Genomic DNA, 26,167 nt, shown 5'->3' with positions numbered 1-26,167 from the left:
TGAAGAGAACATACAAAATAACTTAAAGAATTGCACTAAACTCTGGGTTTGTGATCACAGCTGTCAGTTGATGTGTAAAAAGGTAAACAGGCAGGTCAGCGGCCAGCAGCTCCAGGCAGCTGTTCCATTTCTGGCATTTTCACCGCTCGGCATTCCAGCTGCCTGATGTCATGGGTCCCGAAAACCTCTACGTATTCCTCCGCCATAGAGGCACTACAATTTATTTTTGAGAAGCCTACTCAATACATTATGGTAAATTAAACATTTTGCATGCAGTTGTTGGACCAAAAGTGCTGAACCCGATATAATTCGTTATTTTGTGTTGTTGTTTTTCGCCGGAGCACAGTTTTTAAAGTTCGAGAACCGCGGATGTAGACACTTGTTGCTCCTCCAATCCCAGGAAGCGAAACACGCTCGGCACTTGAGTGAACTGTCGGATCAAGAGGCATGGAGAGCTACGTTAGTTTGGACCCAAAAACAAACCACAGACAAGTTAGCCGTCTTCATTCCTGACAAATATCTAAACAGGAGATATACGTGAAGCTTGATGGCAGAATTCATCGGCAGCGAAACGTAGCTGGACTACTACATTGCATATGGTGGCTAACGGTAACGTTAACGACTTTGCCCAAAATATTTACCGGCGACGTCAGCTCCCCAAGGGTGTCGTCTATTTGCTGGAACATAAGTTAGCAAGCTAGCCTTGAAGCTAATTTTAAGCCAGCTGAAGTAAGCGAATACTATATGATGAAATATTATACATACTGCTTAGAAATTATTCAGCAACTCAAGTACTCGGCAAACATAATGACCCAACTTTTTCAGACCGTAGAACTTAGGTTAGACAATATGTGAAATGTACAACTTTTAATGAAATGGATTGATTGTTGACGTGGATAGTAGCAGGGATTTTGCAGTGTTGGGTCCTTGAATTGTACTTTACTTTGCATTGAAATAGGTCGAACTTGTCAGTGTTTGGATCAGACTATTAACTGGTGGAGGATTAATCTAGCCACAAGCTCGAAAAATGGCCACTGGGTGATATCCAGAAAACACAACGTTTACCAGATAATGTAACTTACTTTACAAAGCAGTAAGTATGTAGTGTGTTGAAAATGTTCATATGTCTTAAGACATTTAATTGTAATCGAATCAGAACTTCAAAAAGAAACGACGCATTTAAACGATTGTCTAAATCTATGTGTTAGGTGTTTATGGACTGGTATCTATCTAATGCAATGGACAAGGTACAAAACTTACACCTCATAAAAAGTGTAAAAGAGTACTTTTTAAATACGGTATTTGCCATCCACTCGGCTATGCATCTACCTAAAGCTTTTGATGTGTTTTATGGTATTTTTGATCATGTTTGAAAATATCTTGTCTCTGTTTTTCAGATCTACGTTTTGATGATGAACCTCATGATTAGGAATATTCACACGATTTTTGAAGGGGCAGCGAGGAGGATAATATCTCTGGAGTGAGTGAAGACCTCCCTCCTGAAGAAGTGTGAAACATGCCCCTGCCATTTGGCTTTAAACTCAAAAGAACTCGAAGGTATACTGTTTCAAGCAAGAGCTGTCTCGTCACTCGGATTCAGCTGCTCAATGGAGAGTTTGTTGAGTTTACGCTTTCAGTGGAGAGCACCGGACAGGAATGTTTGGAGGCAGTTGCTCAGAGACTCGAGTTAAGAGAGGTATGTATGTGTATCATTCAATACAAGTGTTGATTAGTTTCTCCCATAGATTTCCATAAGACTCGCTTTGTTTGCAAGGAAGTGTTTTTGTTACATCGCCCTCTACTTACATTTTTTCTTAAAACAACCACAACATTGAGAAAACATATTAATGCATATACACTAACCAAGCGGCAACCTCCGGTCTCAAACTATGAAGCCCATGCGGAAGTGTTATAAACTGCAGTTCATCGAGCATCCGCTTGAGGCTGGCTGCAGAAACACCGGAAACCACATAGACACCAATTCAAAAAAGATGATCATGCAGCATTAATAAACATGTTTACAGCCTGGTTTAAAAAACGGCTTGGCTCTACGTAGCTAATTTCTCTATCGGCACACACTGTACGGTGGGTGATTTTTTTTTTTCTAACGCAAAGGTTCAGAAGATATTAAGATTACGATGTTTTGCCCAAATAAGGACATGTCTGACTTGACTCCTGGATGGGAACACATAGCTGTTGGCTAGGAGGCTCAAACTCTGCCTCTGTATGTCACACTATGCCTGGTTGAGTTCCGCATTTCCAATATGGTTGCCGCCGTCGATTGGCTTCAAAACAGCTCTCAGGAACAGATGCATGACGTCACGGATACTTCGTCCATTATTTTTACATTCTATGACACTAACAAGCTGAGCAGACAGATCAGCAGACATACAGTGTCTTTTGGACTATTTAGTTCAAACTGAAGTACCAGCTCTCACATAGCATAAACAGTATGCTCAAGAAAAGAGGCTGTGAGTCACAATTGAATACTGCACTTTAGTGTCATCTCTGTATTTGGTCACTATGGTCACACAATGACACCACCTGTTAATCATCAACTGAAAGATGTAAGCCTGAATGCTGTCATACCGAATTGCACCTCAATCAACAGTGGAGACTGCTGAATGTGCAGGCAGTCTGGCAGAGGAACTTACCCACATGACAGCATCTGTTATTCTGCTGCATGATGCAGTAAAGCTGTATTTGTCATTTGTCTGCCTGGCAGTACAGGTGCATGTTACAGGCCTCCGCCCTCATTTAAGGTTTTTATAGTATGCAGAAAGCAATACAGTTTTGTTTGTTTTTGGTGTCACCAGGTGTGTTACACAATTTTCTATGTCCTGGATGTCAGAAGAGTGGTGCAGCAAAATACTCAGTCACACTTCTTATTGCATGATTTTCCCCACACAAGTAAAAAAGGATGTGTTTGAAGATCTATTATTACTATTGAAGATCTATCGGAATCTGTTACAGACAGCATGGATGGAATTTCATTCATTAGAGGTGTAACGGTACAAAAAACAAGTGGTTCAGTTTCTGTTTTTTAAGTCCCGATTTGTAAATCGGTACAGTAAGGGAAACGAAGGCAACACATATAATTCATTGAGTTTTCAAAGAACTTTTACACATTGTCATTAAGTGCAGCATTGACTGTTTAAGGCTTTTTTTAATGTAACATTTTAACTGAAACAATAAAATAAGTAAATCTTAAAAAAATAAAATAGGATAATGCTGGGTCTAAAATTTGCTCACAGCTAGCGCAGAATGCAGACAGATTTTTTTTCCTTATGGCGAGCAAATTTCAGAGGTCTGTTCGCAACATCAAGGGGTAAATATCTGTGCTAAAATTGCGACATTCGTAACGAATTACTTTGCTGAATGTTTACAGTGTTTGCATGTAGCTGCAGCTTCTCTCTCTTGCTGCTTTGTTGTCTGCATGTTGGAGCGCCATGAAGTCAGGCTGACATACACAATCATTATGCACACACAGGAACGCCACCACCGCTGTTTACTACACTATTGGAATCAAGACACTATGACTAACTAGCGTCTCATTGTGTTTTGGCCCATGAGGGCACATTGGATTTGAACTAGCTTTAGTCCTTGGCCTAACTGTTTCAGTACGCATCTGCATTGAAAGGGCTGTAACCGAAATGGTTTGGTACCAATTGTGTACCTACTGTCAGACTTGTTATATCTTTGCTTCTAGTTATTATCATTTGACATTAGTCTGAAAGAAAACATGACCAAAGCTTACAAAACATTCTCTCATGATCATGGTAACTATGTTGTCTGAAACGTTGATGTTGACTAGTCATTTTCAACATGTGGTTTGAGAGAGGCTGCATATCACAATAAGGCTCTTTCATCTCAAGTGTGTGTTCATTGTGAGATGTTCAGTCAGTCATATGACCAGACAGGGAGTTTCCACATTCAAGTCTATGCATTGAGGTGTGTTCTGAATATCATGTAAGTGATTCAGAGAAGGCCCAAAGATGATTTTGTGTGTGAAATGAATCAGTATTTTATGTTTTCCTTAATCAAGACCTGTTGTATCTGCTTGCTCCCTTGGTGTCTTAGATAACATACTTCAGCTTGTGGTACTTCAACAAGCAGAACCAGCAGAGGTGGATCGACCTAGAGAAGCCGCTGAAAAAGCAGCTGGACAAGTACGGGCTGGAGCCCACCGTTTACTTTGGAGTCGTGTTTTACATACCCAGTGTCACCCAACTGCAACAGGAGATCACAAGGTGAGGTTCCAAAAGTGACACGAGGGGTCTTGTCTGAGCCCCTAACATTGGTGTCTTAACAAATATTCATCCTCAAAAATCACATTGAGAGATTAAATGAGTGCCAGGCGAGGTTTAGTGCAGCAGTGTTAAGATTTTTTAATGTGTGCGCGCCTGCAAAATGTAGATTAAGATTTATAACGTGACAGTAAGGATGATAAAATGATAATAGACATTGTAATGATAGTGATTAAAGTAATGGCACCACTTGTTATTTTTGTAAATAAAAACAATAACCATAGCAATGATGGCAAAAACAACAACATATTTGAGAAGTTTTACCCTGTAATGACAAGTCAGCTGGACTTAGACAAAGTTGTTGTACCTGGTTGTCGGCTGCTTGCCCGTTGTCCACTCCTGAGTGACCTTTTCTTCCTCCACAGATATCAGTATTACCTTCAGCTCAAGAAGGATGTTTTGGAGGGCAGGATCTCATGCTCACTCGATCAAGCTATTCGTTTAGCTAGCCTGGCAGTGCAAGGTAAGACAAATGAAAGCTATAGCTGTGTTACAAACTTCAGTTGAGCAGCCTGGTGTTTTTTGGTATATAGGTAAATATTTGGATCCTGGATGACATTGCAGCAACAGCAACTGCCTCTATCTCATTATATCAGGCTATAACTGATGAAACGCTTTTGATTCTGTATGCACTGAAGGAGAGGTACTTTCAGTGTGTTTTGGTGAACTGGAGGATTGTGCCAGTCCATTACGGCTTCCTGCTAGTTTGCAAGGGTTAAGTTGTTGGTAATCTGTAATAGGTCTGTTGATTCTCAAACAGTTGCTGAGACTGGTGTCTTCTCAAAGTACAGCCAAAAATATGGGAACCAAGATTAAAAGTCAATGATTGATTGTAAATTAAATTCAGTTTTTTCCCTTTGGCAATATTTTAAGTTTTGGTGGTCATTGTTTTGTCTTTCTTACAATTCTTGAAATATGCAGCCTTTAAGAAGCTCCATTAAACCTAAACCAGAATACTTATTTGATCAGAGGTGCGTTTGTGTGTAAATGTGAACTCCCCTTGTTTAAGCATGTCCTCGAGTTCTTGCCAACCAGAAGAATCTCAAACACTGCTGGCAAAGTTATATCAGGCACTGCAACTTACTGGCCTGAGTGTTAGCATAGCAGAGCTGTTGAGATCACTTACCACTGCAGCCATGTTCATATGACTGACCAGCGTGCACCGTGTGCATTGCAGAAACACCTTGAGAAATGTCCTGCAGTTCCCTCTAAGATTCAGAGCAGAAGTTGTCATGCAGATTGGGTATTTACGCTGTAAATACATTTGCTTGGTTCCTAATTTGTTTCCCTGACATGATATTTTGGAATGAAGGGCAGTTGAAGCTGATGCCAGGGATACCCGACATTGTTGTGTGTTGCCAACTAAAAGCTAAAGCTGGTGGACCTCTGCATGGTCAGACGCTGAAGCAATTCTCTTTCATAACAAACAGTCCCCATCTCTCCTAAAATTAGTCTTTCCTGCCAGCATCCAGCTTTTCTTTCCAAATCTAAAATACACCACTCAGTAATTCTTGCATGTCTAGTTCTCCTTGTACTAAACACAGTCAAAGTCAGAGTTAATTCAGAAAGCATTATGATGCAGAGTGTGCTATTCTCTATTTCTCATGCTGTGTCATCTTTTTTTGTCTACAGCCGATTTTGGAGACTTCAACAGATATGATTCTCAGGAGTTCCTTCAGAAGTTTGTCTTGTTTCCTATTGTAAGCATTCTATCATCAACAAATGAAATGAAAAAAAAAAAGCATCATCATATCTTCGTTTTGGTTAGATACCAGCATTGTATCAATTCTGACTCTATTCTTTTTTCCAGGACTGGATCCAGGATGAGAGAGTTCTGGAGGAGGCCACTCAGAAAGTGGCTCTTCTTTATCAGTCCTTCAGGTGAAAAGCTTGTTAAAGCAACATCCTGCTAGTTTGTGTGGTGATCGGCAAACAGCTTTTAGTATTACACATTCAGATGCATTCTTTTTGCATCTATTTTGGCAATGCACGTTTTCCATCAGTGTAATCTGGATTTACTTTGAATCTGCCGGAGGTCAAATTTAAGCCAGCTTTTGTTATTTACACTTGAGCAGGCTAATACAGCCAGCTTTGCTAGCCTACTTGGTGTTTTTTCCCACACTGTCCTAAATGTTCTTCACAGACAGCGGTCTCTTTAAACTACACAACAAAACATCCACTGCGTTCCTTTTTAATTATAGTTTACTCATCATTGTGAATTACTCTTTCTTACAAATCTGATCACACAATGACTCGGTTTAGTGTTTCTTTTCACAGTTCAATAAGTATTTGACCTTTTGTGTATTTTATTCAGGGGGTTATCAGCCCCTGAGGCAGAGATGTTGTACATGCAAGAGGTGGAGAAAACGGAAGGGTATGGGCAGGAAAGCTATCAAGCTAAGGTAAGTTTGCCAGGTCCAGCCTTGGATCTCACACACCCTGAATGTTGAAAAAGTCACTCACTAGAACCTAAACTAGTGTTAATTTTGGCAGCTATTTTAGATTTAGTCTTAGTCTTAAGACGAAAATGCTCATTAGTTTTAGTCACATTTTAGTGTTTTCAGCCCCTCTATATTTTAGTCTACGAAAACTCAAAACATGTCATGTAGTCTAGTTTAAGTCACATTTTAGTCTTTGATTTTTGCCAAACCATTTTCTCTCTTTAAAATGATTAATGTAGCCGATCAGATATTGTTATCAGGGTTGTACAAAGTCTTAAAATCATCAACTTTTCACCTTTTCACCACACTTTTGCTTGTGTAATATCTTAAGTGAAATTATTTAGCATGTCCCTGCTAAAAAGTTAATAGAAAACAGTCTCGATGTGACAACTGCCTATATTTTAATTCTCTTGATTCAAATAAAAATGCCATGAAAGTAAAATACAACGGCTTTATTACACTTTTACGACAGTCCCTGAATATACCTGCAGTGACAGGCGCACTCAGACAGTCAGCTCACGGCACTCTGAATACATCTGCATCTGACAAGGAGTTGATCAGAACATACTAAATGTGTCTGATGTATCACCAAACTAGAATAAATGGAGCTTTTTACGGTTATAGCAGCGCAAACGGCAAATAGTAAACAGATGTCCCTCGGTTGTGTCTTTGTCACTAACGCACACCAGGGGTAAACACTGTCAATGAAGATGAGACACATGAATGGAGGTGGGGAGAGCTGGTTCACACAGCACACCTGTTACAGGAAGTGACCAAGCTAACACTGCTCCCCTTAAATGATAACTCAGACTGTCACAGGAATGCATCACTTTTATTTTTAGCGGGGGAAAATATGGATTTTGAATGGCCGGCGGTCCGTCACTAACATTTTCGTCTGGTCATCGTCTCGTTAAAAACAAAACTTACTTTGTCAGACTTTTTATTATCAGTGATGCACTTTAGCACGTCATAGTCTTGTCTTGGTCATGAAAAACGTCCCGATGACAAACATATATCATCATAATTTTAGTTAACAAAATTAACACTGACCTAAACTAACAAGAAAGATACTTTTATTGCAACTACACAGTTTTATCAAATAACTATTTGGCATAAAAGATTATTCTTGTATGTAAAACCCTGTTCTTAATGTCTATCTTCTCTTTTTGTCTTAACAGGACAGCACAGGCACAGATGTTTCCCTGGGATCCTGCCTCGAAGGCATCTTTGTTAAGCATAAAAATGGCAGGCCGCTTCTTCTATTCAGGTTAGTCCAGCCACAAATTGAAAATGTTTGTTAGACTGTTAAAGAAAAAGCTACATGCTGAAAAGGATCTACTTCTTCATATTGATATAAACCTTTAATACAAGCTTTGTCTGCTTACTTGTGACTCTGAGCAGTAGTTAAACTGAATCTGATGACATTGACTGAGTTTTGTGGCCCAGCTTGCAGATATTCTTTAGTGAGGTTGTCCGCTGTAATAATCTACGATGCGCCATAGACATGAATGTGCCACAGGAGGAAATGAGTCGGGTAGACTGTTATTGCTAAAAAGAACTGTGGGACCATTATTTACTAGTCTAATGTTCTTGAACTCAGCTGAACTCCATCTCTATCCCATCATGAGGGCCCACAAGTGTATGGTTTTTATTATGCATTGTAAAGTGCAGCAGTCTATTAAAAAAGGTTTCGTGACTGCCATGACATCATGTGTTTTTTTCCCCCTCTCTTTGTGCCACTCGTTTAAATTGGCTGTGTAGGTGGAATGAAATTAACAACATGAGTCACAACAGGTCTTTCTTTGCCCTGGAGCTCACCAACAGAGAGGAGAGTGTTCAGTTCCAGACCGTAAGTCTCTGCTGCCTCTGCACCTTCTTTTCTCTACCTCTTCCCCTGGGACATTTCAGTGTCTTATTGGATTTGGGGAAATTGGACATTGCCTTCATTGTGGAGCATACCATCAGCTAGTTTTAACAATTCACTTATATGTGAGAGGATGGAGCTCATGTGAGGGTCTTAAAGTTGCTTACAATTAGTTGAAACTCTGCGTTGATGCAGACTCCTCTTTGGTACTGATTGTCTTACCATCTAATGGTTTTGTTTTCTTCTTTCTGTGTGTAGGACGACATGGAAACCTCCAAATATGTGTGCCGGATGTGTCTGGCCAGACTCAAGTTTTATAAGATTAACAAGAGTAGCCTGTAAGTTCTGTTGTTTGCATTTGTTTTAACAAGTCTAGCCTAGTTCCTGTCTTTTTCTTCTTTGTCGCCTCATGCATGCGTCTCCTCCTTGGTGTAGCCTCACTTCCACCCTCCTCTCCTCCTCTCTCTTCAGAGAGGAGTGTGACCCCCTGCCTTCTGAGGTCTCCCAGAAGTCCCTTCTCACTCTATCCTTTCCTCGCTTTCCAATGCTCTCTCGTCCCTCTCTGCCTTCTATTAAGGGGTGAGCAAAACTGTCAGCCACCGCCTACATTATACCCGTAAAGCAGATGCCAACACCAATCCCTTCTTACCACAGAAAAACAGACTCTTGTGAAATGGGCCAAGGGTGGAACTCATATTTGGTTTATTATTTATAGTGGTCGTGTCACTGGACCAAATAGAAAGAGCTGCCTGTAGTTGAAGCTAATAGTGATTGGTATTAATTTAACAAACTACTTTTTTAGGCCTTCACTTTTGGGTTATTTGAAATATTTAATTACTATCTCTTACTCAGTATCTGTTACAGTTTTGCAATTTATTACATATCTGTTTTGTCTTGGTTTGCATCGGCTATCTCAGTTCTTGTTGACCCCCGACTGAAATGTGTCCATAAATCATAAACTATGACTTCATGCTTGGTCACATTCTCAGTCGTTCATTCCTCCCCTTTTGATCAAACACCTCCAGATCACATTTTCTTCTAAGTTAACACTGAATCTCAGTGTGAGATTATTACATCTCGATATGATCAAATTCCTTTTAATCTCCATTTGTGAAGTCGTTTTAACACAAAGAAGTTCAGGGTTTTCAGTTTAGTAGATCTAAATCAGAACATTATGTACTACATACTGCTGAAGAGTTGAGTCACTAGTTTGTAGTTTGATGAATCTGACATAGTCTGTACTTAGCTGTGTGTTCCAAGAGTTAAATGACACAAAGACAAAGTAAGATGTCAGAGAGATAATTAAAAGTTGCCGTTCTTTGCGTCAGGTCTTCTCATTTTTGACTGACTTTTATTTTCCCACCAGCCAAAGCCAGCCCACGGTTGTCAATCCAGTCAGACGGAGATCGTCGACTAGAATATCTCTGGTAATGTCAGTCCTTACTTTCAGAAAGCAATGTGTATTCAAATCTAGCTTCATGGTTGTTTTTAATTCTTTGCTTTTAGGCATGTGAACTGTGACTGATCCGCTCCCTTTTTGATTTGCAGCCAAAGCCACAGGGCTACATGATGCCGCCTCCACAAATGCACTACAATGGCCATTTTACAGAGCCGTACACATCATCCCAAGGTAAGCACTATATAAAGCACTAGATCTTTTTGTGAATAATAAAATAATGAAAAGAAATTGAAATAGTAGCAAGTAACGTGAACATTTCCAGAAATGTAGTAATAGAGAAAAAATATGTTTACGCCCAAAATAATACACTAAAATAATGATAATAATAATAATAACTTTATTTATATAGCACCTTTTAAAAATACATTCATATTAAGAGCTTTGACAAGCCGAGCATGTTTCAATAACAAAGTTAACCTTTTGACAGACAGAGAGGAGTGTAGGAATTCTAACAATGCAAAAACGGTACCAAAACAAAATACAACGGAAGAGGTAAGAAAAATAATAAATGTAAATAAAACAGAATAAAGTGGTGTGACAATAGACCAATAAATCATTGTTCAAGAGGTTTTTCAAAAATAAATAAGTAAATAATAATGGATAAGTAAATAAAAGAATTAAAGGACAATTAAGAGGTTTTCAGAATAAGAGGATAACATCAGATCAGAGAAAATGGAAAATGGAAAAGGATAAATTAGGAACATTAAAATAATAAATGACAAGATAAATTATAAAACAATTAAAAATAAAAAAAAACAACTGTTAGATAAAAACTTAAAATAATAATAAACAAAAATAAATAGCGGTTTGAAGGATGAAGTCACATTAAAGCAAGTCTGTTAAAATGGGAGAAGAGATTTTAAAAGATGTCAAGAGATGTAAAAGAGCACAGACGCTCAATAATTTTAATAAGTAACTTTACTTTTTTACTGTCCACCTGCACCATACCTTATAGGGTATGAGCCACAGTGTCAACAGGCAGAGTTGAAATGTTTCACACTTGACTTGATGTCTTGTGTTGCTTTTGCTACTGAGAATGGATCATTTTATGGGATAGATAGATCTTTAGTTGTCCTTAATAAGGAGATTAGCTGTACAAGAATACATGTAAAAACACAATACATGTATAAACACATTTTCTTCTTTTTGTATAAATATCACAAGCGGGGCACTAATTACAGTAAGAAATTATGAAGTATTTTGCATTATTTGGCTCTGTTTCCTGTTCTGCCTTCAACACTAAGTATGTAGCTGTAACATAATGTAGTTATAAAGACACTTAATGTATGACAAACCTTAAAACAGGGGATTCCTGAATTTGCTCTCTTCCAGATAACCTGTATATGAACAATCAGAATGGTTATTACTACCACTCCCAGACCAGCCTGGACTGCTCCCCTCTGGAATACAGCAGCGGAGGGCGTTTACGTAACGGCAGCGTGTACAGCGCTCACAGCACCAGTTCTCTAACCAATCCCCAGCACTACCTTCAGCCCTCACCCATGTCCTCCAACCCCTCCATCACCAGCGATATCACCAGGCCGGACTACATCCCCTCTCACCGCCACAGCGCTCTGATCCCACCCTCATACCGTGCCACTCCTGATTATGAGACAGTGATGCGTCAGAAGACCAGAGGAGGGATGGTTTTGTCTCAGGAGCACCGGCAAGCCACTCAATGAGAAACCTGAATATAGGAAACTCATATGCCTACAGCAGACCAGACCCTTTGGTGTACAGCCAGCCAGAGATCAGAGGGGAGCATGGTGGAGCAGCCCCACACCACCACTATCCCTTCCATCTGGGTTCCAGCTTTCACAGTCCCTCTCCATACCCCTACCCTATCGAGAGGAGGCCTGTGGTGGGGGCGGTGAGCGTCCCTGAGCTCACTAATGTCCAGTTACAGCAGGCTCAGGAGTACCCAGCCCCAAACATCATGAGAACACAAGTATACCGACCACCACCACCCTACCCTTACGCCCATCCTCGGCCTGCTAACAGCACACCAGACCTGTCGCGTCACCTGTATGTCAGCAGCAGCAACCCAGACCTGATCATCACCAGGCGTGTGCATCACTCTGTTCAGACTTTCCAGGAGGACAGCCTTCCTGTAGCCCACTCTTTACAGGAGGTATCTGAACCCCTTTTCAGCGGACCCCCACCCAGACACCCATACCATGCTCAGAAACGTAACTCAATTGAGATTGCAGGATTAGCTCAAAGTCTCGAGGGGATGAGGGTCAAAGAGCGGACTTTATCTTCTTCTGCAGTTGAATCTGCCACGCCTCCACCTGTTTTGCGTGGTGGCCCCTCTCAAGGCTCTCAGCTCAACGTGTTTCTGGAACGTGCCAAAACAGAGGACAGGGCTGGCATTAAGGAGAACTTACAGTACGGACACAAAAAGTCCCTCTCAGATGCCACCATGCTGGTTCACAGCAGCGGAGAGGAAGAGGAGTTTGAGGAGGACAACGGACGCCACACTCCACTTTCTCAGGGTGTGGCGGCGACTCTCTCCAAGCAGCTGCCCCAACCACATCAGAGTCTGACATCTCTGACCTCTCTGACCAATCAGCAACAGACTCCCATCGAACCGCCTCCTGCATACCCCATAGGCTCCTCTCTTGACCCCGCCATCACCAGCTCCCTGTCCTACAAGGTGCACCCCTTGATTCAGGAGGATGAGCCCCTTTACCTGTTATCAGATTTAAGACAGCCTAGGATTATGCCCTCCGTCTCTGAGGGGGACCTGAGTGGGCAGGCCAAGCAGAAGACGAAGAAAGACTTCAAGAAGAGGCCTGTGTCTGATGTGCCTGCTGGGAAGAAAACAGTGGAGGGACTGCCCCCACCGGTGAGTCTTGTACTGGATCTCTCCTAAACTTTGAGTGACTCTGTAATGTCCCTTTTAAACCCAGCTTATATATGCTAGCATAACAACATAGATGATAGCGTAGCATCATACAAAACCTTCAATAATATTTTTAGTAGCTCTTTAGGTGTACTCTTGCAGCTTAGAGGAGGTCCAAAAGGCAAAAACAGTCTCAGCGCCTTGCCTAGTTTCAAAAAATGTGCAAGTTGCAGACACTTCTTCTCATCTTCAACCCTACATGTTTTGGCCTCATGTCAAGCTCACATGAGAATGACGTGCAACACAGACAGTCTCAGTCTGACACATGCTGAAAAAATGCAGTCAGGGATACTAAAAAAACCAGACAGGTGACATTCTTCATGGAAACACCAAGCGAGGCTGCGCAGTCCCTCCCCTGCTGTGTACCTGCTCCCTCTCTGTGAGGCTCACACAATCATCCTCACTTCTTCTTCCCTGTCGCCACTCTTTTGTCACACCAGGGCATGAGGAAAGGAGCCAGGTCAGAGGTAAAGAAGATGGGCCCTCTGAAAGTGGCCCACCTCAACGGCCTTTCTGTGTCCAGGCAGCCAATGTACGACGAGGTGAAGGATGAGCCTGAACGTGCCTCTAATGACGAGAGGGTAGGGCTCGTAAGAGCTTTTATTTTTGTTTGCTCCTTGTAAAATGGCTAAAAGTTTGTGATGTGCCATTTTTTACACATTTGTTTTGTATTTTGGACTACCTGTCCTTTATAGTTGTTGCTTTGGTCAGAAGAGAAAGCTCCCTGCCAGAAGCTGCCGGTTGTGTTTATAAGTAAACTTGTTGGAGTTGAGGCCTTGTATTGAAGAAAAATGAAAGTGACAGTCAAGATGTTAACACACAAACCAACTGGTGTGCTTTGTCATTGGTGATGCCTTTAGCATTTGACAGTGAAGGTAAATTCCAGACCCCCCCCTTCATTAGCTGTAAACCCATCAAGTTGTCATTTTCTGTGACATTCACACAGATAGTAACCAAATACACAGGTTCTCAGAGTACATTTTCAAAGAAAAACCCTGGAGTGTTGACTTTGAGACACTTTTGCATGCTTCTGTTTGTTGTGCACAACTTTTCTTTTTAGCATGAAGACAATCTTAATATCTCAAGAACATTTAGTTCCAATTTAGGATACAAACAAATCTCACTTTGGTGTTTTGACAATTAATTAAAAAATGCACCGTGGTATGGTTTCAAGCATTTGTAGTTTTTCAGTCATTTAGAGGAGGAATTGTTATTCAGCTAGATTCTGACTTCATACTTCCAATATGTGGTGTGTCCTGATGCAACACCCTCCATTCACCACAGTTTACAGTAAACATTGTCCTCATGGTGCAGGAACCACTCAGAATGTTTCTCTAGAAAACGAAAGTGCAGCACTAATGAGCTGCTGATATTGCAGTAGCCCCTATGCATAAGTCCAAATCCCCATAAAAAACAAATGTTCGCTTCATTTTATGTATTTTTTTAACTCAGACTTAATTTTTTTTTTCAGTAAGGTTAAGTTAGCTGGTAGATTTCAGGGTTTCCTATTCAGCAAATTTGCCTCTGTGCTAACAATGCCACAACGCCTACCATGTTATTGTGGTTTGGGTAAAGCTCCACAGTAGCTGATCTCAGCCCAAACACAGACAGAACTGTCTCTGGTTTAAGTTGTAGCAAAAGTAGCAATTTAGGACTGCTCCAAAGCTATGTGCGTATGAGGCCTGTCCTTGTCCACACCAAGCAGCAGCCTCCGGTCGCGAGAATTGAAGCCAATGCGGAAGTGTTAAAAACTGCAGTTCATCGAGTTTCCGCTTGAGGCTGGCTCTGGAAGTACAGGAAACCACATACACACCCATTCAAAAAAGCTGATCTTTACAGCAGAAATAAACATGTTTACAGCCTGGTACAAAAAAAGAGTGTAGTCTGGATACCTCATTTCTCTATCGGCACACACTGTACAGGGGTGGAATTTTTCCTAACGCTGCAATTTTTAAGATAGTAAGATTACGAGTCTTCCATAATGAGAGGCACAGCTGACTTGATTGACAGGCGGGGACACTGTAGCTGTTGGCTGGGAGGCTCAAAGCCCGCCTCTTTACCTCACGCTAGCTTGACCGAAGTTAGGTTGACTTCAGCATTACCAGTATGGCTCCCGCCGACGATTGCCTTCAAAACAGTGCTTCAGAAACAGATGGGTGACATCACGGATACTACGTCCATTATTTACACAGTCTCTGCTCCACACCAATCACAGGATGGGTGGGTAACAGCGTTAAAAAGGGTTTGTTTTGGGATGGATGTAGCCTGTGTAATATATTGAACTACAATGACCCGTGTCTAATGCTTACAGAAGATGAGTGGACATGATCTTGATTTTCTGTGATTTTAAATCAGATATTCTTGACAGTCCTCTCTCAGATGATCTAATGAGATTGTACAGTCCATCTGGGACAGTGTGTAAAGGATCCAGGAGGCTGAACAGAAAGGATATAAATGTTCTTTTCCAAAACTATTTCAAAAAATCTCTGCTGTGAATAAGGAATTTTTCTTGTAGTTGATGAAGTGCGGGGGAGTTCTTGAAGAGGATATATTCCCTTGTGGTGCAGTTGAGGAAATAATGTATCTGAAAGTGCTGGAGTGAATGAAGGATTGTGTATCAGTGGTGTAATACTGATCCTTCCTTCCATCCAAAATGCCTCCTTATTTGGGACCAGAGTTTTTATCCACACAATCCCTGAATTATTATTATTTTTTAAGTATTTTATGTTCTACTTTTAAAAAAGATTTGGATATTTATAATGTCTAATTTTCACCTGCTGCCTTTTCATCAAAATATTCCTCATTAGTTTATATACACTGCCAAGTACCACTGTCAGGGTTGATATTGCGATGACTATAATGTACTTAAAGTTTCTTTGTTCTTGTGTGTTAGTGTAAAGTTCTGGAGCAGCACATGGAGCGGGGCGAGCTGTTGAAAGAGTATGAGAGCATCCCAAAGCGCCGTCTATCATGCGACTGCACCATCGCCCAACAGCAAGAGAGCGCTGACAAAAACCGCTTCCAAGACGTCATGCCTTACGACGACACCCGAGTAGAGCTGGTCCCCACTAAAGAGAACAACACCGGATACATCAATGCATCACATGTCAGAGTAAGTTGGACAGACAATGACAAAGACAGGTATTAGGTTGTGTGATAAGTTCACTATTGATAATATATATATATATTGATAATCTATATAATCACCTTGTCCCCTCAGATAACAGTAAGTGGACAGGAGTGGAGCTACATTGCCACGCAGGGTCCCATGTCAAACACCTGTCAGGATTTCTGGCAGATGGTATGGGAGCAGGGTGTCTCTATCATCGCCATGGTAACTGCTGAGGAGGTACGTCATTGTGACATATTAATCATCTTCCCTTTTCTTACCCGTTATCACCTCAAGCTCTTACCTGTTTGTATGCCCTCTGCTTCCTCCAGGAGAGTGGTCGGGAGAAGAGCTTCAGGTATTGGCCCCGGCTCGGCTCACGACACAACACAGTGACATACGGTCGCTTTAAGATCACCACGCGGTTCCGCACAGAGTCGGGCTGCTATGCCACCACAGGGCTGAAGATCAAACACCTCCTGACGGGCCAGGAGAGGACCGTGTGGCACCTGCAGTACACAGACTGGCCTGACCACGGCTGTCCCGAGGACTTCAAGGGCTTCCTCAGTGAGTTGGAACTGCATCAAGATAATCATCCTTTCAGATAATCATCCTGGGGGACTGAAACATCTCTTAAACTCTTTGTCAAAAATGTTGTAGTCATTTATTGTGTTCTTTAATTGAATGTTGTTTATTTTTTGTTCCAGCCTACCTGGAAGAGATCCAGTCTGTGAGGAGACACACTAACAGCATCAGTGACCCAAAGAACACAAACCTACCTGTGCTGGTCCACTGCAGTGCTGGAGTGGGACGGACTGGGGTGGTCATCCTCTCTGAGATCATGATCGCCTGTCTGGAGCACAATGAGGTAACTTTCTCCTTCATAAAACGACTATTCGCTGTGTATAAAGATGGATGACGCACCCCCATCCTCTCCAGGTGTTTAAAAGTGAAGCCAGATAACCCCCGGCCATGGTGCTGACGTATTATGTTAGTGATGTCAGTTTGAGGCAGAAGCTGCTCTGTAGGCAGAAGCTGCGCTGTAGGCAGCTGTTCCTTCTGATAACCAGAACACACTTAACTGTAACAATACAATAGCAAAGTTGGCCCAGTCTACAGAATAAGAGAATATTGTGAGGATTTCAGCAGACACTCACATTTTAAAGCTTCAGGGACACTTGTTTAAGTGTCCTTATATTTTCTGGCATCTGCCTCCTTTGAACTGTTAACCTGATGCGTACAGGAGCAGCATTTATCAACCAATTGTAAAGACATGTTTGAGAAAACATATATTTAAACCGGTTATTTAATTCTATAGTTTGACCTCTGTCCCATCCGGTAACATGGAGATGGCATCTTTTGGACTTACACTGAAGCCAGTCAAAATGCTTTGGCCTTGCTTTTTTGGAGGTCACCGTGTCGTCCATCTTTTTGTACAGTCTGAAGGTATTCCGTGGTGCACAGAAGCAGTTCCTAAGTTTTTCTTATCAAATGTCTTCTTTTTTAGGCACTCGATGTGGAAAAATTCCTGCGGAAGCTGCGTTCTCAGCGGATGATGATGGTGCAGACCTTGTCTCAGTACACCTTCATCTACCGGGTCCTCGTCGAATACCTCCGTAACTCAAGACTCATATGAATGCAAGTGTTTGTTCAGCTCATTACTCAGTCATTACAGATGACGGTCGGAAGGAGTTTCCTGCAGGTTCACAGTAAACCGCATGGGTTGTTCAGACAAACACGGCTGAAGGAAGTATTTGTGGGTATTTAAGAATGATGCCACAAGAAGGAGCATGAAAATTTATCTTCCTCCAAACAGTATTATATATTATTTTTACAGACATTATTGCTTGATAAAAACTAGCACTTTTACTGTACTTTGCTGTACATAATGAACCAATGTTAAGCTGCATAAAAAAACAACACTTTTATTGTAGGTTTGTATCAAAAACAGTTGTATTTTTAATCGACAACGGTCACTTTTTAAAAGACTTTTGGAATGCTGTTTGGGAAAGGTTGGTTCTGAGAATAATGAAGGAGTTTTCTATGAGAATGAAGGAAGTGGAAGTGGACTAAGTTGTGAAAATATCCGATTGTCGCATGAAGGTTTGGTTGCAGAGCCTAGAGTTCAGAAGGATGTTATATTATTTGAAACACTGGATTGACGAGATAGCACAAGTTCCAGAATAGTATCATTGAGTTAAAAATATGAATGACTAAGGAGGATTTTGTTGGGATTAAAACTGGAGAAGTCATTCGATACCTTTACTTTCCCTCACTTTGTTTGTATAACTCAGAGGGCTATCTTTGAGAGGAGGCGGTATGATTTAAAATACTTTATCAAGACCAAGTGCCTAAATACCTGCATAGTGAAGCTGAAAGGGCTGTGCATTTTTGCATCCTATGAAGGAAGATTTTCAGTCGTTTATTGCTTCTTTGATTGCAGTGATTTGTGTTTCTTAAAGCCAATCAAAACATTTGACATCAATCCCTGCGTAAAGCACCAGGATTGCAAACGAATGTTATCATGATAAAAGGTAGAATCGATTTAGACGTATACAGTTGTGACAGTTTTATTTTGTTTCAAGAATTAGGAAAGGGGCAGTGTGACAGTATTCACATGTGCTGGCTGTGGTGCTTTGTGTGAAACAGGAGAAGTGGACAAACCGTCTTTACTTACTTCCACGCTTGTTTTCAAATCCCTGATGTTACAAACAGCCTCCTGACTAGAACTGAGCGCCTGCACAATCATGTTTGACTGGTCCCTGCACACTGTCTGTCTGTTTCCTGCTGCTGTTTGAGGTCATTTTAAGGGCTAATGAAGTTTCCCTTTGCAGACATCATGCTTACAGGCATTGCAAAGTTTACATGAAGGAACATATCTATCATTTATTTATAATTTGGCCAAAGTAAAATGTTGATCCTCATTTGTCTTACCCTGAAGTTTCTGTTGTTCGTTTCAGACGCATGGGCCAGAGTTAACTGGAGATAAATCTGTCTTGACTGACGTTTGACTTATTTTGACTGGATCTTTTTAGAGGCCCGTAAGAATTTGCTTCAGTGTTTGTTTTCGGTTTTTAAAATGCTTATTGAGTCTTATTTTGAAGAATGAAAAGAGTGACTTTTGTGGCCAAGTGTTTTTGTCCATGTACAGGTATGTTCATAATGTACACAGTGTAAAATTTTGCTTTTAATAATATTGGTTGTTGTACAAACGTATGTATAAACTTTATCTATTGAACAAAGAAATGTTTTGCCATTGGAAAAAAACGTGTAGAACTCTTCTCAGCCAAGAATAAATCATTGGAAATAAATTGTTTTTCTAGCGAGTTCTTGATTGCCTACTTTGTGTGTTTTTTTTAGACCACTGTGCCACCTTGTGGTTAGAAGAAGCTATTGACTCTACAACTCTGGTTGCACATTTTCTTCACATCAACATAAGGAGTTTACATGTATGGAGAAATCTTAACAAGCCTAAAGGTGATAAATAACTGTGGCTTCTGGAAGACAATTTGTAAGGGGATGGTGCTGATATTTTTTTCAATGTAGATTAAATTACAAATTTTAAAGTCTCAATTATTGGAGATGTTGGTATTTTCTTCAAACAGTGTAAGAAAGATTAAAAAAAAAAAAGAAATGTGTCCTTTATGTCTGTCCTTTATTTTCCTCATCTTTGACTCTATGCACACAAAAGCAGTTCAGTAACATGAGTTTAGAAGGTGAAGAACTCAATTTGTAGTGTTCCTTTAAATTCAGTGATCAAGAATCCACTCGGTGTACCAAAACAACAAGCTGTGTCCCAATTCCATACTGTATACAAAACATGCTCTGAAGAGTGCTGCACAAAAAAACAAACAAATATTGTTGATATTGCAATGTGGCTAACTGAAGAACAAACTGCATAGTTCTGCATTGTTGATAAAGGAATAACACCTGTCAAAACATCATTATTTCAAAGTGGGGTGGTGCTGTAGAGACATCTGTGCACACAAACCTTGTTTCTAAAATGTTAAATATTTGTCAGGATCAGGCCCAACAAGTGTCAAGTTACTGTGAATTCAAAACTCATCATTTTAATTGACTTTATTATATCAAAGTTAAGGAAATGATTAAGATGATTAACTTCAGATTTTCGGAGGTGTTCCTGAAAGTCTTAGACTACATTCTACATTCCGTCCCTATTCTATATTGTAATGTGGAGGAATGAAAATACTACCAAAATGTTATAATCTTAATCTATTCTATGATATCCATACTAACTATTTATATTAAGTTATATTTTGGGCCATAGACTGTATAAATAATGGATGTAGTATCCATGACGTCACCAATCTGTTTCTGAAGCGCTGTTTTGAAGCCAATGGTCAGCAGGAGCCATATTGGAAACCAGTGTTCCCGCCTGTCAATCAACTCAGATCAGCTTTTTTTTAATGGGTGTGTATGTGGTTTCCGGTACCTCCAGAGCCAGCATGAAGCGGAGACTCGAGCAACTGCAGTTTTAACACTTCCGCATTGGCTTCAATTCTCGCGGCCAGAGGTTGCTGCTTGGGGAAGACATGCAGCAAATGATCTCGGCCGGAAGTCAAGCCCGCAACCGCTGCAACAAGGACTATAGCCTCTGTATAAGGAGAGCATGCGCTTAGACCACTAGGCCAACAGTAGCCTCTTACTAACTATTGTGACCGCTATATTTTTGTCACTTTAAAGGCCCTGTGAGGAGTTTTTAACTGGCTGAGAAACAGACTGAAAATGATACTGATGCCTCTTTATAACCTTCAATAGCAAACAAGTCCATCAGCGGTAACACTGGCACCTTCTCTGTTGTCATATTTAATGCCTGAAACTGCCCTGAGGGGGTAGGTGTCAGACCAGATGATGGACATCTCGCTCAGTAACAGCCTTTATTTGACTGTTTTCATGGAAAATAATCACATTGCCTGATAAAGTTGACTGTTAAAAGACAACAGGATGAGGTTTTTGTTGAAAACACTACTTTTGCATGTATAGGACAAGAGATAAGAGGTATCGCTTTGTCCACAAGGGGGCGCCAGAATCGTTACAAGCTAAAAGTTCCTCACAGCAGCTTTAACTATGTGAACACAAACTGTACTCAACACCTCCGGTCAATAAAAAAAAACTCAGGTAGGAATATAATAAAGCAAATTTAAAATTGGTAATAGTACAAAATGAATTAGGAACCTTTCCTTGATCGTTACGTAAAACAGTGATTTCTGCCTTCATACAAAAACAAAGAAAAGGGAATAGAGTTCATGTGAAACAGCTCGTCAGGATCACTCTAAAGAAAAGTCCTGACACAAGAGCATGTCAGTCAAAGATTAATACTGATACCGTCCTCTCTTTCCTCCATGTCCTCCATAGTTACCATGTCCTGCATGCCCACCATGTCCACTTTGTCCTCCTTGGTTCCATCCCCCTCCTCTCCAACCTCTCTCCTCCTCCTCCTCCTCCTCCTCCTCCTCCTCCTCCTCCTCCTCCTCCTCCTCCTCCTCCTCCCCATCCACCTCCTCCTCCTCTTCCTCCACCTCGGCCTCCCCAACCTCCACCTCCTTCCTGTCTTTTTTGCCAAGGTGGCATCTCTGGAGGTGGGGCTTGTATCTCTGATGGACGTCCTCCTCTGTCTGGGACTCTCCCCATCAGGATCTAAAGATAATAAAGAAGAATGGCTGTGTGAGAGAATACATAAGATTCAGAAGATGTTTTGGAGGAAAGAAACTTCTGCTTTACCTTGTTGACAGCACAAGTTGTGTTCTCCCTCATGGAACCACTGCTGGTCTTCACTACATTGCAGATATCTTCCCTTGCAGCCAGCAGCTCAGCCATGTCCACGCTGGACTGTGGCCTCAGAGAGTGTCTCTTTGGTTGGTAGGCCTTTGCCATGCTGTCCACTTTTACCTGACAAAACACAGCCACACACAGTTTAAGAATCCCATCTACAGTGAAGTTTGGGGACAGGGGCATATTTGTGTACCATTGTGTTGCATCACCTTTTAACACTTTGTAAATATTTCATCATATTTTTGTTTCACAATACACTGTGCATGTTTCAGTGGATGACAAGTCGGGGTCCATGTTGTTGTAATACAAGCGATGCATCCCCATACCATTAGGGATGCTGGATTTGAACTGTGGGCTGATAACAAGCCAGGTTGTCCATCTCTTCTTTACAGCGGAGGACACGGCATCCTGGTTTTTCCAAAATGAATGTCAAATTTTAATTCATCAGACCACAGGACAGTTTCCACTTTGACTCTGTCCACCTTCAATGGGCTGATCCAGAGAAGTCACAAGAATTTCTGCATCATGTTTATATATGGTTTCCTCTTTGCATGGTACAGTATTACCTGCATTAAGTGACAAACCGTGTCCACAGACATTTGTTTTTAGAAATGTTTGGAGCCCATGCAGTGGTTTTCCACCAGTCATTTCAATGCAGTGCTGTCCGAAGGTCTGAAGATCACGGCCATCATTGGTTTTCAGCCAGGTCCCTATATTTTAGAGATGTCTACAGATTCTTTTAATCTTTTAAAGATACTAACAAATCCCTAAATTCTTCACAATTTTACACTGAGGAACATTATTTTGATATTGTTGCACTATTCATTGGCACAGTCTCTCACAGAGTGGTGAACCTCTTCTCATCTTTACTTCTAAAAGACACAGCCTCTGTGGAATCCCCTCTTTATACCCAGTCATGCTACTTCAAATTAACCTAATCGGTTGAGATGTACCTCCAGGTGTTCATTTTGGAATTATACATTTTTTCAGTGTTTTGTTGTCCCGAGCCAAACTTTTTTTTAACGTGTTGCTTGTATCAAATTTAAAATGAGCATTTACTTTCATAAATACTAAAATTTTACAGGTCCATGATTTGGAAACCATTAAAATTTGTTTCTATCAACATTTTACTCAGCATCACAACCTTTTTTATATTGGAGTTGTGCATGCAAACAATCATTTTGTCAAAGCAAAGACTACATTACATTTTTTACCATCTCCCAGACAGAGTACAGACTCATCTGTAATATAGAAAAACAAACAGTTTGACGTGTGATGTTTATACAAATGTACCTTGGCTCTGTCTGACCACCCAAACGACTGAACTGTAACGTCCAAACGTTTGATCAGCATCCTGCGCCGACACTCGTACTCTGAACACAGAAGCGTGTTAATGCTCTGCAGCTTCTCCTGCAGAGAGAACACCACACTCATCAGTTCAATTTACATCAAGTGACAAATGCAGACACAGGTATTTGTAAAAGGCAGGTTTTTTTAAGATACATACCCACTGTTCAAGTGACAGAGATTTCTTTAGCACTGGGTCTCCAATGGAGCCATTTGGGAGATCACTTATGAGTTTATTGACCTACAATTGACAAACAGGACTTAGAGATCACTGCAAACAGGACAACCAGGGACACAGCTACTTAAGTGAACCAGCTTTTCAATTCATCTGTATTGATGCTTCATAATAATAATAATAATAATAATGAGGGGATAAAATAGTCTTACCTTCTCTTGGATGTCAGCTAAGACTCCTGCTGCGTCCTGTCCTCTGGGCTCTGACAGGTTCAGTGTTTCACAGATTGAGATGAGTTCTTGACATGCTGGACTCTCTTCTTGATGTTTATCTGAGACTCCTCTGCTCCTCAAAATCTGAGCTGCCTGGAGCTCAGAGCTTAGAAATACTACAACAGCAAAGAGGATACATTATGTGTGTTTTTAAGTAACTTAGTGATCACACAGAGAAACTGTCACATTATGACTGGAGATAGGAGCATGACAGATGACTTACAAACACATTTGAGGTGATCTTTTGCAGTTCGATCACTCCCCTTGAGGATCCCTGAAACTACATCTTCATAAGGACAGTGTAGCTCCTTTAGCAAACCACTCATCTCCACCTGAAGACTGTCCATGTCATCTAGAGGGAGGATCAAGAGAGGAAGAGGATGAATGTGAGGGAAGACACAACTGTAGTTAACCCTCCTGTTATGTTGTGGGTCAAATTGACCATTTTTAAGTTCAAATATCTAAAAAAAAATGTTTAAAGTATTTTTTCACTATGAAACTTCTTCTGCTTGGCTTAATTAGCGTAAACAACATTTAAAATGAAAATGGCTCATTTCACACATTTGCAACCCCTCCTGCATGTTTATATTACATAGGTACTGGTTGTGGGTCATTTTGACCCTGCAGTCAAAGTGGAGACTAAAAGGGGTCAGAAGTGTCATATACTAAATGTTCCTTTGCAACTGTGTTCATAAAAAATGAGTGCATTATTCTCATTGAGTTATGATCTGTGAGGATTAAAGAACAACAATGCAATAAATATGGATTTAAATAGTTAATAATGGAGTTAATAATGAGATTTTTAAAAAAATTTATTGGGATTTTTTGGGGTTCTGACACTGTTGGATAACTAAATATGCCCCGGGTCAAGTTGACCCAGGAACATTATTGCTGTCGATGAGAAACGAACATAACAGGAGGGTTAAGCATCATCATTGGGTGTGGATGGGTATGGCTCACCTGGACCCGAGGTAATAGTCTCCTCCAGATCACACAACGGCTTTAACCTGGATGCCAGCCATCTGCATAGGTCCACATATTCAGGGGAGGACAGGCCTTCCTCTGCAGCTGTGAGCAGCGCCTTCTCCTCCAGCAGAGGGCCCTCGTAGCTGAGAACAGTCAACGTTGTGGAGAGGGCAGAGTTAAATTCACGTCAACACACGCACATATTGACATCTTTAAACTAACTACTGTGCGTCCAGCTGTTGCAGTCAGCCTACTTTTACTAAACGCACAGACTGAAATAATCACGGAGACTGTGGAAGCTTTCATCAGTAGAAGCTATTTACAAAGCTAGACAAGTGCTCTATGATTCCAACAGTAAACTAGCTTACCCGAACTGATCCAGTGTGTCCAAAATGTCACACTCCATCTTAACCACCGTGACCTTTTCACGCGTGTTGTTCTAATTATGACAACACCACAAGAACCGCTTCAGAAATATCAACAATGCGACATCCACTTCCATTCATTTTTTCACGTAGCACGCCTCCTTGGTGGTCCGGTTACGTAAGTGAGTCGGAGGGAAACGTGCGGTGTTCTGCCAACAGTTCCGTGGCAAGAGTTCCGTTCATAGACAAAAACCCGCCTGAATATTCGAGCACAGTTTTAACAATAGAACGTGTTTTGTTTAACGTTAATTGTATGTCGTTCTTTTTACAAATATTTAGTATTATGAGTGTATGTCCAAATTTTGGAGTTACGGTGGCACAATCAACATTCCAATGGAAATAGCCCTCCACCTCTTTCCCATTATTATTTTTTAAATACTCATTTCAATGGCTAACACCGCCACACGATGCCCCTCCCACAAAATGATAGACAAACATTCAAGACAACCTTTGTTAGGGGAGGATCCAGAGAGTTTCAATGGCAGTGTCATTGAGTATTCAGTATAATATTCCATTCATAGGTCCTTTGCATTGCTTGGCCAGGGGCGGCAATGACCCCCTCATGAAATGTGATTGGCCACCACGGCGGCCACCCCATAAATCCTTAAGTATGATTGGCTATTCGTCTTGGTAGAGGCAGGACCATTGTTAAAATGAGTCATTGTGTAACATCCATTGACTGTATATAGCATGGACCAAGGGCTTTGATTTCCACCCATTGTGAGACTTGAAGCTGAAAGACCGCCTCCATGGTTGTTGACGTATTGTGCTAGTGCAGCCATGGCATGCACTGAAGCCCAATAGCTGGTAGAGCCACAGTGACATCCTTCCGCCAACCAAAACATGCATTTAATTATACTGATAAAATGTTTAAAAAAAACACACACATCAGATTGGTGCCCTCCACAGTGGTTTGAAGCAGACGCATGGTACATTAAAAGACTCTTGTGTAAATTCTTGTTACAGTTTATTTTGCCATTCCTCCTCTACTCAGCTAATCTGGTACAAAAAGCTGCAGGAGCCTGCTTTTGTCAACAGAGCAGTCAATCAATCATCTCTTTAACAAATGATAACTAATTAAAACTGCAGACAGTCAGTCAGCAG

The 26,167-nt window shown here is 41.0% G+C and overlaps 2 protein-coding genes across 2 annotated transcripts; one reads left to right on the top strand and one right to left on the bottom strand.

Moving 5' to 3' along the window:
• The first annotated feature begins 380 nt into the window (after positions 1–380).
• Positions 381–19,414, top strand: ptpn21 (protein tyrosine phosphatase non-receptor type 21). Its single transcript, XM_034675834.1, is given in 20 exon segments — positions 381–609; positions 1,398–1,696; positions 4,081–4,250; positions 4,673–4,770; positions 5,940–6,007; positions 6,118–6,188; positions 6,622–6,709; positions 7,927–8,015; positions 8,510–8,597; positions 8,871–8,950; positions 9,979–10,039; positions 10,161–10,242; positions 11,404–11,739; positions 11,742–12,919; positions 13,417–13,557; positions 15,870–16,088; positions 16,197–16,325; positions 16,418–16,652; positions 16,793–16,953; positions 17,593–19,414. Coding segments are annotated over 19 exon segments (3,603 nt in total). The 5' UTR covers positions 381–609; positions 1,398–1,516; the 3' UTR covers positions 17,722–19,414.
• Positions 19,415–21,225: 1,811 nt separating this feature from the next.
• Positions 21,226–25,242, bottom strand: fam98b (family with sequence similarity 98 member B). Its single transcript, XM_034675836.1, is given in 9 exon segments — positions 21,226–21,533; positions 21,535–21,743; positions 21,828–21,995; positions 23,172–23,288; positions 23,386–23,466; positions 23,613–23,788; positions 23,896–24,024; positions 24,633–24,781; positions 25,007–25,242. Coding segments are annotated over 9 exon segments (1,182 nt in total). The 5' UTR covers positions 25,045–25,242; the 3' UTR covers positions 21,226–21,418.
• Between the last annotated feature and the right edge of the window lie 925 nt (positions 25,243–26,167).

This window comes from Notolabrus celidotus, chromosome 22 (genome assembly GCF_009762535.1).
Source record: "Notolabrus celidotus isolate fNotCel1 chromosome 22, fNotCel1.pri, whole genome shotgun sequence".
Classification (NCBI taxonomy): domain Eukaryota; kingdom Metazoa; phylum Chordata; class Actinopteri; order Labriformes; family Labridae; genus Notolabrus; species Notolabrus celidotus.
Note: the sequence above shows the minus strand (reverse complement) of the source record. Positions and strands in the feature narration are given on the sequence as shown.